General features: G+C 61.0%; 1 protein-coding gene across 1 annotated transcript in view; it reads right to left on the bottom strand.

Moving 5' to 3' along the window:
- MYO15A (myosin XVA) overlaps positions 1-16,405 on the bottom strand; it is a 53,579-nt gene that overhangs the window by 19,825 nt on the left and 17,349 nt on the right. Inside the window, exons 16-46 of the mRNA XM_058559545.1 lie at positions 15,843-15,974; positions 15,204-15,329; positions 14,447-14,524; positions 13,521-13,669; positions 13,358-13,403; positions 13,045-13,169; positions 12,199-12,316; positions 11,705-11,880; positions 11,114-11,198; positions 10,370-10,423; positions 10,191-10,272; positions 9,981-10,111; positions 9,414-9,509; positions 8,184-8,419; positions 6,557-6,738; positions 6,153-6,225; positions 5,760-5,951; positions 5,368-5,528; positions 5,162-5,256; positions 4,479-4,599; positions 4,200-4,267; positions 4,050-4,127; positions 3,712-3,892; positions 3,489-3,621; positions 3,070-3,175; positions 2,843-2,915; positions 1,599-1,720; positions 1,361-1,420; positions 835-910; positions 371-486; positions 155-273 (exon numbers count right to left, since the gene is read on the bottom strand). Coding sequence (XP_058415528.1) covers positions 155-273; positions 371-486; positions 835-910; positions 1,361-1,420; positions 1,599-1,720; positions 2,843-2,915; positions 3,070-3,175; positions 3,489-3,621; positions 3,712-3,892; positions 4,050-4,127; positions 4,200-4,267; positions 4,479-4,599; positions 5,162-5,256; positions 5,368-5,528; positions 5,760-5,951; positions 6,153-6,225; positions 6,557-6,738; positions 8,184-8,419; positions 9,414-9,509; positions 9,981-10,111; positions 10,191-10,272; positions 10,370-10,423; positions 11,114-11,198; positions 11,705-11,880; positions 12,199-12,316; positions 13,045-13,169; positions 13,358-13,403; positions 13,521-13,669; positions 14,447-14,524; positions 15,204-15,329; positions 15,843-15,974 — 3,590 coding nt within the window. The remainder of the gene's footprint in view (positions 1-154; positions 274-370; positions 487-834; positions 911-1,360; positions 1,421-1,598; positions 1,721-2,842; positions 2,916-3,069; positions 3,176-3,488; positions 3,622-3,711; positions 3,893-4,049; positions 4,128-4,199; positions 4,268-4,478; positions 4,600-5,161; positions 5,257-5,367; positions 5,529-5,759; positions 5,952-6,152; positions 6,226-6,556; positions 6,739-8,183; positions 8,420-9,413; positions 9,510-9,980; positions 10,112-10,190; positions 10,273-10,369; positions 10,424-11,113; positions 11,199-11,704; positions 11,881-12,198; positions 12,317-13,044; positions 13,170-13,357; positions 13,404-13,520; positions 13,670-14,446; positions 14,525-15,203; positions 15,330-15,842; positions 15,975-16,405) is intronic.

Genomic DNA, 16,405 nt, shown 5'->3' with positions numbered 1-16,405 from the left:
TCATCTGTAAAATGGGCTTGATCAAAGCACTCGGCACAGAGCCCGCACACCCTAGGCACTCAGTAACTGGCTGTGGGCACAGCCACGAGGAAACACTGAAGCCAGTCCATGCCCCAGTGTCCAGCGACCCCATTCTGGCCCGCCTGCCGGTCACCTGTATGTGCGCAGGACCCGCAGCTGCCTGCCGGCCTCCCGACTGCCCCTGACCATCCGCAGGAGTTTGATGCCCGTGTGGGACACGGCTAGGATCTGCACACCAGTGCCCACGCTGCCCTGGGGTGGGGATAATGGGCACGTCAGGGTCGTCTAGCCTCATCTCTAAAGCCCCGGGGCAGGCAGGGCAGGTAGGGGGCGGGCGGGGGGCTCCAACCGTGGCGGGGAAGAGGCGCGAGAAGTAGACCTCCCAGCTGTCGCGTGCGGCGTTGACCACGGCCCGCTTCACACTTTCCGTCACCAGGGGCCGCTGCCTGTCCAGCTGGTTCTGGGCTAGGGGACACCAGGTCAGGTCAGCACCCTCTCCCTGCTCCCCTGCCGGCCCCCACTGCAGGGAGGGAGGCCGACACACAACAAGAAGGTATTGGATCATTGTGCTCTCAGTGTCCATGCCGGGAAATTGAGATCCAGAGACAGACAGGAGGGCCGAGACCACACAGCCTGTCAGGCAGAGCCAAACTCCACCTGGCCTGGCCACGGGAGAGGCCGGAAGCAAAGCGAGGAGGGGTGCCTGGGAGGCCAATGGGGCTAGGCCCATCAGAACCAGTCTCCCTCTGGGAAAGGGCTGCTGTGGCTCTAGCTGGCTGCCCCATCAACATCCCTTCCCTCCCCATGTGGTACCAAACAGGGCCTTCATCTTGAGCCTCTCATCCTCGGAGATGCGCAGGCAGGCCTCGGAGAGTGTGTCGTGCAGGATCTGCGGGAACGAGCCATGACGCAGGCAGCCCGCGGGACTCCCTCAGCTGGGAACCCAGGCTGGACTGTTTGTGAGGGAGCAGGAATGTGGGGGTCCCATTTATGCAGCGTGGGGTCCTGTGTGTGAATCAGAGCCCACCTCCAAGGGCCCTCTCCTTCCTCACTTTGCACGCCACGCCCCTCTCCCAGGCCCCAGTTTCCTAACCTATACAGCCGGCTTGCATTCGACCTCTGGGTTCTGCCTAACTCGGATAAACCATGAGTGGGGTGAGACGAACTGTGGGCTCACTGGCTGTGTTCACCGGCGATGGGGACTCAGGAGAACAGCATCCCATCCTCACTGGTCAAGGACCCCAAACCCAAGAGTGCAGAAGCAGACTGCAGACAGCTAGTCTACGTGCCCACTGCCCTGCTGAGTACACTGAGGCAGAAAGGGAAGCGAGGCCCTCACCTGCTGGAACAGGAGGTCGAGCTGCACAGGGTGGCTGTAGCTGTCCTTGGGGTAAAACACCTGTGGGGGCGCGCTTCAGTGAGGACCTTCCGAGGCCCCCTCACCTTGCTCCACTCCCAGCCCCACCCACTGGATACAGCCTGCTCTGTACCAGCCCGCCTGGCCCTGACCCGGTTCCCCTGGCCCCGCCCCCCGGGGCCGCTCCGCCCCCTTCAGCCCCTCCCCTGGCTCCCGGCACCTCTTTGCGCAGGAAGAGCCGCCAGGGGGCGTCGTGGTAGCCGTAGACGTTGGGGTTGGGGAGGCGGTGCAGCCGCGTCTGCACGGGCTCCTCCGCAGGCTCCAGCGACCGCGACCGCAGCGCTGCGGCGCGTGGGGGCGGCATGAGCGAGAGAGGAGGGTCAGCGGGGGGAGACTCGGCGCGATCGTGTCAGGTAAAGGGCTGGGGCAGAGTGGCCTCCCACACCCTGGGCGCAGACACGCCTGATCCTGCGGGCACACACACACACTCTCACCGCCCAACCCTTCCTTCCACACATATATAGAGCACCTAGTGTATGCAGGCCTGTGCTAGGTGCTGGGGTGCTACGGCCAACAGGGCAGACAAGGCGCTGCCTGGAGTGTCGAGTCTCCTTGCAGGTGTGGGTGGAATAGACACTTCAGAAGCCACAAAGCTCTTAGTGCTAGGAGCTGGGGTGGAAATAACACTGGGTGACTCAGGAAAGAGTCTGGAGGGCTGGTCTGTGAGGGTCCTTCAGTCTGGTTGCTCTGGCAGAATTCTCTGAGGAGGTGACATTCGAGACCTGAATGATAAGAAGTGGCCAGGCATGCAAAGATCTTTTGGGGAAGAGTATTCTACGCAGTGGGAATAGCAAGTGCAAAGGCCCTGAGGCAGGAGCAGGCTTGGTGTGTTCTAGGAACAGTACACCAAGAGCAGAGTATGAAGAGACGAGGTTGGGGAGGTGAGCAGATGTGCAGAGTTTCATAGGCCACACTGAAGAGTCTGAAGTCTATCCCAGGAGCCACTGGAGCATTTTTGGCAAGGACACAATGTGAGCTGATTTATCTCTCTTAACATTGTGACTGCAGTGAGGCAGAGGATGTAGAGGTCAGGGCTCCAATTATGATGCCAGGAGGTCTGGGTTTATATCCCTGGTCTGACACTTTTGAGCTGTGTGATCTTGGGCAAGTCACTTAACCGCTCTCTGCCTGTTTCCCTATCTGTAACGTCTGTAGGCACAAACGGTACTGCAACGAAGGGTTTTAGTGAGGATTTAGTGAGGCCAGGGTGGGCCTGGCCTGCAATCCGTGTTATTTAAGTGCTGATATAATTAGACAAACGCTCACAGAGGAGGCCCACACGAGCTCAGGGACAGAGACACACACACACCACTGACACGCAGACCAAGACGCACCTGTGCTCACAATGACTTACTTGTACCCTTGGACACCTGCCCTGCCCCCTCCCTCCCTCGTGCCCCTTACCTGGAGTGGGCCCCACCGATGGCCTTGGTGCACTGGTCACTGGCTTCACCAGGGCCACAGCCTCTCTGGGGACCTGTCCCCACCCCAAAGAGAGTGCTCAGGGGCAAGGTGGGACCGGTGGAGGGCAGCAGCAGGGCCAGAGTTCACAGGGCGGCTGGTTTCTGAGCTCCCTGGAGGCCCCGCTTTGTCTTCTGTCTGCCCAGGCCCAGCCCGACCCCGCCCCTCACCTGGGCGCCAGGAGCTGCCGACGGATGGCTCATCTGCCCCTTCAGGATCATCAGGGCCTCCTCATGGGGGTCTGCCTGCTTCACAAACGCCCGTCCACAGTCCTTCCTGGGGGGTGGCACACTCAGTCTCCTCTTCCCAGCCACAAATTCCTACAGTAGGGAACTCCTTCCTCCGCCCCATCATCATAAATGAGACCCAGAGAGCATCAGGGACTGGCTTGAGGTCACACCGCACCACCCAGAGCAGAATGGGCCTCCCTCTGCTCGGGGCTCATCTGGACCACCTGCATAAATAGACTCACTCCCTAAAGGCTGCTGGGGGGGCGCTGTTGACCAGTGGATGGGCACACGGATGGCTGGCGCTCAGGCCCGGTGACGAGGCCGCTGGGCAGGAGGACTGGGGTAGGGGCAGAACTGACCTGAGGGCTTCGGGCCGGCCTCCGCGCGGCAGCTGCTGGCACTGCCTGACGATGTCCCTGATCTGCTGCGTGGGCTGCGGGAAGTGCTCCGAGTTGAGCGTTGAGTACCGCACCAGCTCCAGGCAGGGCGCAGCTGTGGGCGAGGGGTGACGGGGGGACAGGGTGGGACCACACTCCCACCCCATCCCGGGAACCCCTGCCCCAGCTCGGACAGGACACTCACTGGTTTCCGGAGAAGCCCGGTCCTGAGCTAGAATGGGGGCAGCCACAGGCTTGGTGAGGGGTCTGGGGGCCTTGGCCAGACGGGCAGGGGCCAAAGGCTTTGGAGCCGGGCGCAGGAGCACAGGTTTGGCTGGGGGCCGAGTGCCTACCGACGTTGGCCATGCCTCTGGCGCTAGGGGTTTCTGTGGAAAACAAGCTGTGAGGTGGGCTTCCTGGGACACACCAGCCTGGTCTCAGGGACCCTCTGTCTGCCCAGGGTGGGCGGTGGGGCTCCTGGCTCAGAGAGGCACAATGACGCCCTGGAGCAGCACAGCGCTCCCCTGGGCGGGCCAGGCTCACCTCAGGCAACAAGGGCCTTGGGGCGGGACCCAGGGGCTGCTGCTGGAGCGCCATGGCCTGCAGGGTCATCTCGCGGGCCTGGGGAGAGGGTGCGGTGATGACCAGGCAGGCCCATGCCTGGAGCCCCCCCGAAGCCCCTCCCGCACTCACCAGCAGCACGGCCTGTTTGTGGATGAAGGCTTGCTGCAGAGCCAGTGTGGAAGCGTCCAGGCCTGGGACTGGGGGAGCCAGGTCGGAGGGCGTGGATCCCGAGGCGTGGGAGATGGGGGGAAGTGGAAATTCCCTACCATGCCCCGCCACCCCCCCCCCCCCAGCATCTCACCCCCACCATGTCCATGGCTGCTTCCATGTTCTAGCACATGAAGGAGCCCCAGGAACCAGCAGGGGGCCCTGCCCAGCCCTGGAACTGACCCGGGGGCAGGCACTGACTTGGTTTTGGCTTTGGCTCTGGGGGTCTCCTGGGGGTGTCTTCCATGCTGCTACTGCCACCTCTTCCAGGCTGGCCTCCCCCCTTCATGCGGTAGGCAATGGCCGTTGGCTTCTCTAGGTCCTGGAGGGAGCAGGTGGTTTGAGTGACCGCCCCAATGCCTTACACCCAGGGTTCCAAGGCAACGGGTACCTGACACCAGCCACCTTCTCTGCCCCGGGGGCCCCCTGCCGACCCGGTATCTGCTCTGTGCCCAGCCTCTGCCCAGGCGGCATCCCAGTCCGTCCTCCCACGACCTCCTGAGCTCTCGACCCACCCTCTTTCATAAAGGAGTAAACTGAGGCTCAGAGAGGGCTGTGCTCTGCACAGGGCTGCACAGCACGCCATGGAGGGGCTCCTGGGAGTTCCCAGAGCAAGCGAGGGGCCTGAGGGTTCTGGCTCCCACAGGAGATGGGGGAGGGGCCCTGGACCTCTCGCCGTGGCTCTTTCCGGAGTCTGCCAGGGGCATCACTAGCATCTCTAACCATGAGGACACCCTCCTCCTTTGCCCAGCTCCCTGCAGAGACTTGAGACACACCACCCCATGGTTCTGGGGGGGAAAGGCTCCTGTGTCACCCTGTGGGTGTGTGTGACTTGGTGTGTACATGCTGTGCCCGCTGTCCGCAAATGCCCCACCCATCCCTACCGTGTCCCCATAGGACAGCACGGTGTTGAAGAGGCTGTCCAGGTAGCAGTCCAGGCCCTTGTGGGGCATAGCAGGCTCTCCAAGGCTGTCAAAGTCTGGTGCGGCGGGAGAGGAGCCACAAAAGTCAAGCTCTTTTCTCCGGCTGATCACCTCCCGCCGCCCCCAGGCTCCTTCCCCACCAGATTCTTCGGCCACTGCTGGCTGACCTTGGTGGGTTGCTGTCCCTCTCTGGGCCTCCGGCTCCCCATCTATACCGTCCTGGTTGTGGCTGCAGTACCCATCAGAGTCAGCCACTGTGGGCACGTGCCCCTGGGGCTGGGGCCTAGTGGGCGTATCCTCATCCGAGTCCCAGCTGTTCCCAAACACCCTGTGGGGAAGGGGAACAGGGAGCAGCTGACCCCCAGAAACCCAGGGCCCTCCCAGAAGAACCCCCCATTGTCTTCTGCCCTAGAATCAGATGACTCTCCCTTTAAAGGCAGGACCTTTTGGTAAGCCCCACCTCCTCAAGAAGCTTAGGCAGAACTTAGTCTCTCCCAGGAGCTGGGAGGAGCCTCACGCCAAAGGGAGGCCGTGTGATGAGGGGCGGGGAGCCACCTACGCTCTGGAGCCTCCCCTGCCGGCCACAGGCCCTTCTGCACCCACGATGAAGTAAGACTTCTGCCGCGGGAAGTCCCTGAGCAGCTCCAGGTCTGACACAAGGTCCAGCACGTAGTCGTGGCCTGCCAGCTCTGCCCACTGGACCCCATTCTTCATGGCCACTGTCCAGCCGCGCCAGCCGTCTGCCAGCCCCCTGGTGACGGCATGTAGAAAGATAGAAATGAGGGGCGGAGCCAAGAGGTAGCAGCTGAAGAGACCCTGGGATAGGAGCCAGACCCCAAGCATGACCAGAGTGGGCCCCACGGGACCCTTTGGGAGATCTGGCCTCCTGCCCCTCCCTCCTTCCTTCCCAGGTGCACGAGGGTGTGCTGGGCAGGGCATTCCAGGAACCAACCTGTGCCTTAGAATGTCTCCAGCCACCTCTTCCCCCGTGCTCCAGGAGTGCACAGGACACGAGAACTGGTCACCTGGGGCGGCAGCAGTGCCAGGCTCAGCCCGGGCACGCCTGTGGTCCAGTCCTGCTGCCTCCCCACCTGCTTCCTGCTCTTAGGCCTCAGCGCTCTCATCCTGGACCCTGGGACTGCATCCTCACAGCCCTGCGTCCCCTCCCCAACTCCAGGTCCAGCCTTCCCATCCACACGCATACCTCTTTCCGGGGCCACACCCAGCAGGCCCCTCCCCAGCTCCAGAACCTTCCGTGGCTTTCCTGACCCCAGGGCACACTGGGGACTGCTGACTCCAGCTGCCCCTCCGTGAGCGAGGGAGGGAAGGCAGGCAAGGTGGGAGAAAGCAACTCACCGTTGAAGCAGCCCACATCCAGCGCCATGGCAGCCTTCTCCTGGGCTGCTATCCACTCGAGCTGGGTCGGAGGGAAGGTGCGGGCAGCCTTGGAGCCCTGTTCTTGGGCCCGGCCCATGGCCTGCATGAGGCGATGCTGACACACGGCCTGGAAGCCATTCCGCCCATAATCAGACACAAACCTGAGGGGCAGCAGTTAGAGTCAGGATGAAGACGGATCTGAGGCTAGCCCGGGGTGGGGAAAGACTCTGAGGCTAGTCTGAGGGAGGCCCAGGCTAGCCCAGAGCGCTAAGGTGAGGCTGAAAAGGCCCTGGACTAGCCCAGAGTCTGAGACGAGGCTAAAAAAGATCTCAAGCTAGCCCAGAATTCCAGGACTAAGTCGAAACGGTCCCAGGCTAGCCCAGAAGTATCTCAAGCACGCATAGAGGTCTGAGGATAGGCCAAAGAGGCTGCAGGTTTGCCTACCTAAGCTTGCTGCAGCAAAACGTCACTGTCAGAGTGGGGTCTGCAGCAGGGTGTGGGCAAACACCTGACTCTGGAGGACTCTGCCCTCTGCTCTTCCAACAGGCAACCCCGGGTGCTCACCTGCCCTCTCTGAGCCTGCCTGCAAGCTCTCCTCCACACCAGAGATGGCTGTGAGGGTCAGCCTGACCCGGGACCAGGGAGTCTGGCCCCTGCCAGGGGCAGGTACTCCTCGTGCCTTGTCCCTGTCTGCCGCCCACCCGCTGCCAGGCCTGGAGCAGCAGCAGAGCAGGCCTCAGACACTACAAGCAGGAACCTGGAGCTGTGTGCACAGGAAGCCCCGGACAGGCAGGCAGCAGCCCTACCCTCCTGCCACAGACTCACAAGACTGGCTGAGTGAGCTGCCCACCTCCTGCACGAGGCCCGGGCCAAGCTCTGTCCACTCTGGGCTCACAGGTCCCCTGTAAGGTGGGTTCTGTCACCGTCTCTAATTCACAGGTAGGGAAAGAGGCTCAGAGAGGAGCAGTGACTTGCCCTAGGTCACCGAGCAGGGAAGTGTCAGACCTGGGATTCGCACCCAGGGTCTGCTTGAGCTCCTCTCCTTGCAGATCATCCTCATCACCCAGCAAGGTGACCTCATCACCAATCATCATCAGGATGCTGACGATGGCTATACTCACATACCATGTGCTCTTTTCTAAGCACTTCTTAATTCTTACATAGCCTATGCAATAGGTACTCTTATTGTCCCCATTTTATAGATGGGGAAACTGAGGCTCAGAGAGGTTAAGTAATTTGCCCAAGGTCACACAACTCATACATGGTTGAGCTGGGATTTGAACACAAACTGTCAGTCTATACTCCTAACTACCCTGCTATACTCCCATGACATGAGAGGTCAATGTCTCTCTTCCAAATTCCCCACACCCTGGTCTTGTGACCCTCTGAGTTCTAGAAGTCCTTAATCCAGTCTCACCTGACTCCTACCCTCCGCAGTGAAGATGTGCCCTTCTTTCTTGCTCTGAGCCCAGTGGAGACGGAGAGTAGTCCCCGGACAGCCTCCGTGCCTGAGCGCCCACGCAGAGACCTCACTCCTCTCCTGACCTTTAATATCCCACCCCAGGGTCACTGTCCCCAGGCCCCGGCCCAACCTGGTTCCACTCACTTGAGCAGGTACTTGTTGAGGCTCGAGGAAGGTGCAAAGCCGCTGAGGCAGGCAGCCAGCAGGAGCCAGCCCCGCTCAGCGTTGTGGGCACTGGGGTTGCGCCACACCTGGTTAGCCAGCTGTGCCAGGACCTCGTCCCGCAGTTCGGGCACCGCCAGCCCCTTCTGCACAATGTAGTTCCCGAAGATGTTTTCCTGGGCACCGTGCAGGTGGGGGTCACCCATGAAACGCAGGATCTGGGCCACAAACAGACTCTCCTGGGCCTCCCGAAGGTTGTTCCTGCCAGATCCCCACCCCCAACACGCATCCCTCTCATGTCCTTCCCGTGGGTCCCCCTGCCCGTATAAAAGTCCCCCATAATACAAAAGAATAACCATAGCCTATGCCAAAACCCAGGCAGTTCACCCCAACTAGGGGAAAAGTCAAGATCCAAGTACATACTGACTCTCTCTCTTGCTCACAAACCTTCTATCGCTCTCCATACGGCCCCAGCCCCCTCCACACACCGCTGGCCTCTCCTCCTGCTCCATCCAGGCCCCAGAGGATATCTTCCAACATTCATATCCAATGACATCCCTCCCATGGAAGCACCTTCCTTGGCTCCCTAGGGCCCTTGGGATGAAATCTGAGCTCTGGGTCTGTCAGTCAAGGCCTCGTGACACCTCTCACCTTCGTTCTCCTGGTCCTCTGTTCTGACCACGTCGGTTCCCTCTTCTCCCGGTGCCTTCTCCACCCGCCCTGGCTGGATATCCTGACTACTCCTTCAACTCTAGCTCAAACACCCCCTCCTCCAGGAAGCCTTCTCGGACCCTGCCCAGAGCTGGATTAGGGGCAGGATTAGCCCATTTGGACTCCCCAGCCTCCGTGCCTCCCTCTGTCTATGCTAGTGGTCAACAGTCAGGTCTGCTCTGCCTCCTCCTTCAGACTAGGAAGTTCTCGAGGAGAGGACCTGGATCTATTCTTCCTGTCCCAGGGAAGCTCCAGATGGGCTCCGAGGCAGCCTTTTAGCCAGGAGGATGGCCGGGAAAAGAAAGGCTCCCAACCCCCAACCCCAGCCTAGAGAGGAGGCCAGATTCCCCCTGCCCCCTGACAGAAGTCTCTCCTCCAAGGAAGAGGCCTGTGCTCATGGCTTGGGCTAGTGGAGGGTCCAGGAGGGCCGGTGAGGGGCCTTGTGGCCTGGCCTTGGGGGCAGGGGCTGTGAATTCGAAGGTGGTCTGGGTAGACCCATACCAGCTTGAACAGGCTCACAGCTTCCGCGTGGAGCTCTACCGGCAGCCGCGTAAGGGGCATCCTCAGTGGCACCATCAGCATCCCAAAGGCAGGTTCCTGGGGGCACAAGGCAGGCAGGTGGGGACAGAGCAGGGACTAACACGCACATCTGGATCCAGCTCTGTGCCAGGTGGGAGACCGGTCTCCACTGTGCAGATGGGGAAACTGAGGCTCGGGGGGCAGGTGCCGACCCTCAGCAAGTTGGTGGGGGAGACAGTCTGAGCCCTGTCGAAGCCCCTTCTGGAGGGCAGGAAATTACAGCAGGGATGACATGTGGTGGCTCCACCACCTGTTAAATTTCTGAAACATTTCCAGACTGTTGGAAATAGCCACTTCTCGAGCCTGAGGGCCCTCCACTGCTACCTAGGCCCCCAGGAGTCCCCAGACTCCTCAGGAGCCAGCAACTGAAGGGCTCACACCCAGCCCCACAGGGCACAGCCAGGAGCCTGCCCCAGGCTGCCGACAGGGTCAGTTCACATCGGTCAGTGCCCACTGGCCAGAGCCCCTTGGGCCTGAGCCAGCCCTTACCTTGAAGTGGCATCTGATGAACTTGGCCATGGGGTAGTTGTTGATATCCAGGGGCAGCGTGACACCAGGCTCGGCCTGGAGCCGGGGAGTCCGCACGGGGGCCACCCGGGGCTCCTGGGCCAGCCTGAGGCCTGTAGAGAGAAGGGCATGAGGTGCCTGGCTCCCTTGCCCACCCCACCCACCCCACCACGCCGTCCAGCGCTGGTGTACCTGCCACCGCTCGTAAGAGTGCAGCCAGCTCTGCTGGGACCTCCAGATGCCCCACAGCCACCACCTCCCGCTTGCTCAGCTCCTAGAGGGACCATGCAGGGTGAGGGGACAGGCCTGCCCTAAGCCCCACCTGCAGCCTCCCTTCCTGTGCCCTGCTCCACCCAGACCCCCGCACCCACCTCCTGCTCCCGCAGCCGCGCCTCCTCCACCCGGAGCCTCCGCTCTGCCCTCAGCTGCAGGAGAGCAGACGGTCAAGGCGGGAAGTGGGGGCAGAGGCGACGGCAGGCCCCAGGCTCACACAAGGTGGCGGCACGAGAAGCAGGGGGGCAGTGTACCTGTTGTCGGGGAGCAACTGTCCCACCTCACAGATGGGGGAGGCGAGGTGTGGCCAGAGAAAAGGAGAGGAAGGGAGGACAGAGCAAGAGAGAGACAGGCAGAGGGCAGAGGGCACGATGCTCTGCACAAGGAGGGTTTCTGGGAAGGAGCCAGGAGCATGAGGAAGCCCCTCCCTGTCGCTCCACAGAACCTGCAGTCAAAGCCACGAAGTTCCTCGGTGCTTTGGGGAGTTACATTTATCTCTCTGGTGGACAGTTGACATGACAGCGGGCCAAGGCCGGCAGCGAAGTAAGAGCAAAACCGTCTCTGTGCTGTTCGGTCGCCAGATTCTCATCATACCCCGTCACCCAGGACCCCGCTGCGACCCCAGCACCAGGCCAAGCCTTGCGTGCAGATCTCAGTTAACCCTCTGCACAACCCTAAGGGGTAGGGGGACAGCGAGGCCAGAGAGGGGCCACAGCCACACAGCTGTGAGTGGCAGACCGGGGTCCGAACCCAAGAATGTCCAAGGCCAATGGTCCCTGCTGGGTGCTAAGTGCCTCCTCCCCATGCTGCTGTCCCCAGCCCCGGGCGGGGCAGGCCTGCACCTTGAGGTGACGCTGATGGCTCATGTATGTGTGCACCAGGGACCGGAACTTCACCAGATTCCTCCTCTTCTGCTGATATCGTTGCCTGGGGGTGGGGAGGAAAGGAGTGTCTGGGCAGGGGCCCTTAGGGTCGGGGTCACAAGTGACCAAGGGGCAGAGATGCCCACACCAGCCTGGCCTGGGTGCCAGTGCCTATACTTCACCCTGGGACCCTTTGGCACAAAGGGAAACTGGGGCTCAGAGAAGGGCAGTGACTTGGCCAAGGTCACACAGCAAATTAAGTGGCAGGTCCTGGATTTAACCAACTGGACCATGTACTTCCCATCAAGGTTGCCATCCCAGGGTCCCTGAGATGCAAAGTGGGGCCTCTCTTGGTTGGATGGATTCCCACCCACACACCAGTCACAAGGGCCAAGGGGTGGGAGGGAAGGACATCCAAAAGCAGAGACGCAGAGAATCTGATCACCCTTCCTATGGGGGGCCCCACGCTCAGCTTGCATGCCTCCAGCAACAGGGAGCTTACTACCTAAGGCATAGCACCTCCCAAGCCCAGCCGGAGGCTCAGGGAGTCCTGCCCTCTCTGGACCGCACCTGGCCAGGTAGCCGCGGGCCCGGCTTTGCAGCAGGATGATCTTGCGGCGCAGAGAGCGGAAACGCCGCTGGATGAAGAAACCCCGGAGGCAGCGCTGCAGCGTGAGGGCAGCCAGGTTCAGGACGTGCTCACGCATGCTCTCCAGCAACTGGTGTAGGTGTTCCTTAAGGAACAGCTGCGGACAAGAGGCAGGTGAGGGCCAGGTGACTGGACTGGGGGCCCGCCCTCTCCAGAAGTCCATGGAGCCAGAACAGACAGGGCAGCTGGATGGGGGGAGGGCTGGGTTTGGAGAGGGAGAAGAAAGGGTGATGGTGGATCAGGCAGTGGGAACACCGAGCAAAGGTCAGGGGTGGGATTAGATTCCATTAACCAAGCACAAGGGGATGGCCCCTGGGACAGGGATCTTTAGCAGGGGCATTCTGAGTCCATGGGCTCCAGTTCTGGAACCCCTGAACGTGGGGCCCCCAGGGGCTGAGTGTGGCGTGGAACTCACCTTGCTGACACCAACACGGTACATGTTTGGCATGACTGTGCACAGGCGGCTCAGCAGCGACACACACATGTCCCCAGTGGCTGGCAGGCTGTGCTTGAGGGCCACTAGACAGCGGTACCTGCAGGGGCCCAAACTCAGCCTGGGGCTGGGGGACCTACTTCAGCTGCCCACTAGACCATGGGGTCCCCCACCCCCATCCTCCTATCTCCAGGAGGCGCAGGTCCCAGCAGTGGCTCTACTCATAGTGTCTTCTAATCAGAAAAAGGCACTCCATCCTCAAAACTCTACTTCTGGGGGCCGGCCTGGTGGCGCAAGCGGTTAAGCGCACGCACTCCGCTGCGGCGGCCCGGGGTTAGCCGCTTCAGATCCCGGGAGCGCACTGACACACCACTTGTCAAGCCATGCTGTGGCAGTGTCCCATATAAAGTGGAGGAAGATGGGCATGGATGTTAGCCCAGGGCCAGTCTTCCTCAGCAAAAAAAGAGGAGGATTGGCAGATGTTAGCTCAGTGCCGATCTTCCTCACAAAAAATAAATAAATAAATAAATAAATAAAACTCTACTTTTGGGTGTCAGAAAATCGTTAGATGGTTTCAGTAGAATAAGACACTTTACTGCCATCTGCTGGAAGCTTGTCAGAATAACTATTAAAACTATTCTTTAGAATCAACACATATATAATAAAACAATGAAAAAATGCAAAACAATAAATATATCTTCCACATAACAGCTAGCGTGTGGTGATCTTATGTAGTGCACAACCTGAGCAACTGTGCATGGCAAGCCCTCTCCTGCCTGGATTGTGTATTCCTGGAGTCATGGGGGGCTGGGTAGGGGTCTGAGGTACCTGTCGATGAACACCTGGAAGGGCAGCCGCACTGGAAAGCCCTCCTTGCGGATCCGTATGGTCTCCAGCACCCCCGAATAGCGTAACTGTGCCATTACCACATCTGGCTCAAAGACGCCTGGCTCCTGCAGGGAGGACACAGATAGGGAGTCTGCACATTGGCCCACCCATGTGCAAAGGGCACTAGCAATGGTGAATAGCCCCCACAGTGGGCCGGGCAGATGGAGGGCCAGAGAGACAAAGCCACTTGCCCAAGGTCACACAGCATGGGGAAGAGGATTTGGCTCTCCTAGGGACCTCAGCCATCACGTACCTTCTTGTGGTTGGGCTTCAGGCAACGCACGAACAAGGGGTTACACCTGGGCAGGGGCGGAAGGACGGCAGTGTGAGGCCCCAGAGAAGAAAGGTGCTTACTGCTGAGGGTCATGGAGTGGGTCCGAGGTGAGGCAGGGTACCCTCCCACCTGCCATGCCCACCTCTCCATCTTTTCCACCAGATCCAGGAGCGACTGCTGGAACTTAGCGGCCACCGTGTGAGCCTTGTACAGCCGGGTGGTGGAGCTGCTCTTGCCCAGGCGCTGAGGGGCAGCCTGTGGGGCGTGGCTGGAGAAGAGGTGGGCCACCACCTGGGCAGGGGCGGGCGGCGGGCCGCGGCAGTGGTCACGGCGCCGAGAGACAGGGAGACAGGGAGAGGCAGGGGCCAAGAGACAGAAACGAGGAGAGAAACAGACGGAGAGGGAAAGGCAGAGAACAAAAGGAGTCAAGTCTCTGGACCAGAGGGCTCAGAAGACTAACCCACTGGACCCTGTCCCCTCTGCAGGGCCACTGTGCTCCTGGCTTGTACACCTCTCGAGTCAGGGTGCTCAGCACCTCCCAAAGGACCCACCCTGTGGTTGGGCTGACTTTTTTCTTCAGTCTGGGGAACACACAGGACTGACTGTGTACCCGGCCCCAAGGTGGCCTGTTACACACATGGTCATGAACTCTGGCACCGACCCCAGGAGGAGGGTGCCCACTTAACAGAGGAGGAAGTGGAAGTCCAGAGTGCAGCTGATGGCTGAGAACACCGGCAGCTGGGAGAACTGCTCAACGAGGGGATGGGGCAGGGCTGGGAGGGCGTGACCAGGATGGGCCAGGAGAGACAGGGCAATCCAGAGGGGCTGGGCAGGGCCAGGGATGGGAGCAAGTACAGAGCGAGGCAAGGCTGGGGGCGTGCAGGGTTAGGGTTGGGATTGGGGTCAGGGCCTGGTCGGGGCTGGGGTGAGGCAGATGAACGACTTGGGGGGTGGGCTAGGGTACCTCCCCTTTTCCTGGACAGGGAGAGGAGCATGACAGTGGGCTAGGTGCCCTGGGAGAGGAGCCTGACCGCAGGGCCCGGGCGGCGGGAGGCAAGGCTTGCTCACTCGCGTCCGGCTCCGCACGAACAGGTCCAGCACGTCCTGGCGCACCTGGTCGTGGTTCTTGTCCAGGAACTTGTGCACCTGCAAAGGGGTTACAGCGGGGCAGCTCGGGCTGGACCCCACCCCACACGGCCTGGGGATGCGCTCGAGGGTAACCCCCAGGGTGTGTCAGCCTGCCTGCTCCCCTCCTCCTCCCTTCCTCTTTACAGCCCCTGGGCGACCCCAGCCCTGCCCCTCCAGGCCTGTCTCCTGGTTCCCACCCCCCACCCCCGCTCTGGGCCCCTCCCCTCAGCCCCCACTCTCCTCTCTACTCCTGGGGTAGGGGGGCACCAGCCGCAGCTTCACACGACTAGTCCAGGCCTTGGACTAGTGCCTACTCTACAGACGATGACAGTGAGGCCCAGACAGGGACAGAGGCTTAGCAGCCTGGTCCGAGACACCTCAGGGCAGGAACGTGCTTGAGACAACAGTGATGAGAGCGACCACAGCACCATTGCTACTGACCACAGCCACGCTGCATTAAACCCGCCTAGCCCTAGACTTCTCTCCCTCACCCCAGGACATGGGCACTGTAGTATCCCCATTTCCCAGATGAGGAAACTGAGGCTCAGAGAAGTAAAGTGCTCTGCCCAAGGTCACATAGATAAGGATCAGCGGGGCCAGACCCGGGACCAGGTGCAAGTGCCTGGAGCCACGTGGTGCTTCCGTGTCCAACAGCAGGGACTGCGGCCCTGGAGGCCGTGGGCTGTCCTGGTCTCACCTGGTAGGTGACTCTGCCTGCATAGTGCCTGATGGTGAACTCGGGCAATGGCATCTTGGGTTTGGAGTAGAGTGGGTTGGCGCCATGGTGGTAATGGCACTTCTGCAGAAACGTGTGGTCTGTGGCCTGGGGGTAGGTGGGGGTCAGTAGGTGGGCAGGAGGCCTGGGCAGCGTGTTCCCGGCCTAGTGGCAAATTCTCCAGCCCTGACTGGTCCCCAGCGAGCACGGGGTCAGTTTTCCCTGGCTGCCCATTGCCCTGAGTGGACCCCTGCAGACAGGTGAGTCTGATTAGCTCCCAGCCACCTCCGCTCCAGCCAAGCTGCCTTTGCACGCTCTTATCCCACTGCCCAGAGCACCCATCCCACCCTCGTGTTTTCCAATCAAAATCTGAGGCCCAATCCCAAGGTCAGCTCCTCCAGGAAGCCTTCGGTGACTTCTCAGCCTGCCACAGCCCCTCCTCTGGACACCCGTAGCCCTCTATCCAGTCACAACTACCCAGGTTGTGCATGGCAGGTTGGGTGTACTGAGCCCCCATAGCCAGGCCAGAGCAGAGCAGACTGCAGGACTCAGGCCTGATGAGGACATGAGGCTCAGAGACACTGAGCAACCCAACAGGCTCACACAGCGCCTGTGGCTCACCTGGGGAAAGCAGCACTGGTCATCGAGGATGCGTAGGATGCCATAGGGCTTCAGTGAGATGAGGTTGATGCAGGGCTGATTGTCGGCAAAGCTGATCTCCCGCCAGTCGATCTGTTCGCGGATGTACTCCTCCTGCGGGCAGGGCAGCAGGAGCTCAGCCTCCAAGCCCTGCCCAAGTCGCACCCACATTGCCTCCCAGGCTGAATCCATCTGAATGGGCCTGGCCAGGGGCACCTCTGCTCGCACATCTCCTGGCACAGGGAGCTCACTCCCTAGCAGGACAACATGAGCCACCTCTGGGCCCTGCTCCTCCCTCCACCTGGGACGGCCCTGCAGAGGGTGAGAAGATCTTCCCCCAGCCCTGCAGATCCCCCTTGTCTGGGCTCAGCACCCCAGCACCTTGCCCTCCAGAATAGAGGCCTTCGCACTGCACATGCCGGCCCCCAGCTCAGAATGCCTTTCCCCCGTTCAGTTTACTGACCACCACTGATTTGCCTTTAAAGAACCAGTATATCCTGTCTGTCTCCAGGGAGGCCCCAAGGCCAGTCAGGATGGGCACAGGC

The sequence above is a fragment of the Diceros bicornis genome, chromosome 18 (genome assembly GCF_020826845.1).
Source record: "Diceros bicornis minor isolate mBicDic1 chromosome 18, mDicBic1.mat.cur, whole genome shotgun sequence".
In the NCBI taxonomy this organism is placed as follows: Eukaryota; Metazoa; Chordata; class Mammalia; order Perissodactyla; family Rhinocerotidae; genus Diceros; species Diceros bicornis.
This window is presented reverse-complemented; position numbering and strand designations above follow the sequence as displayed.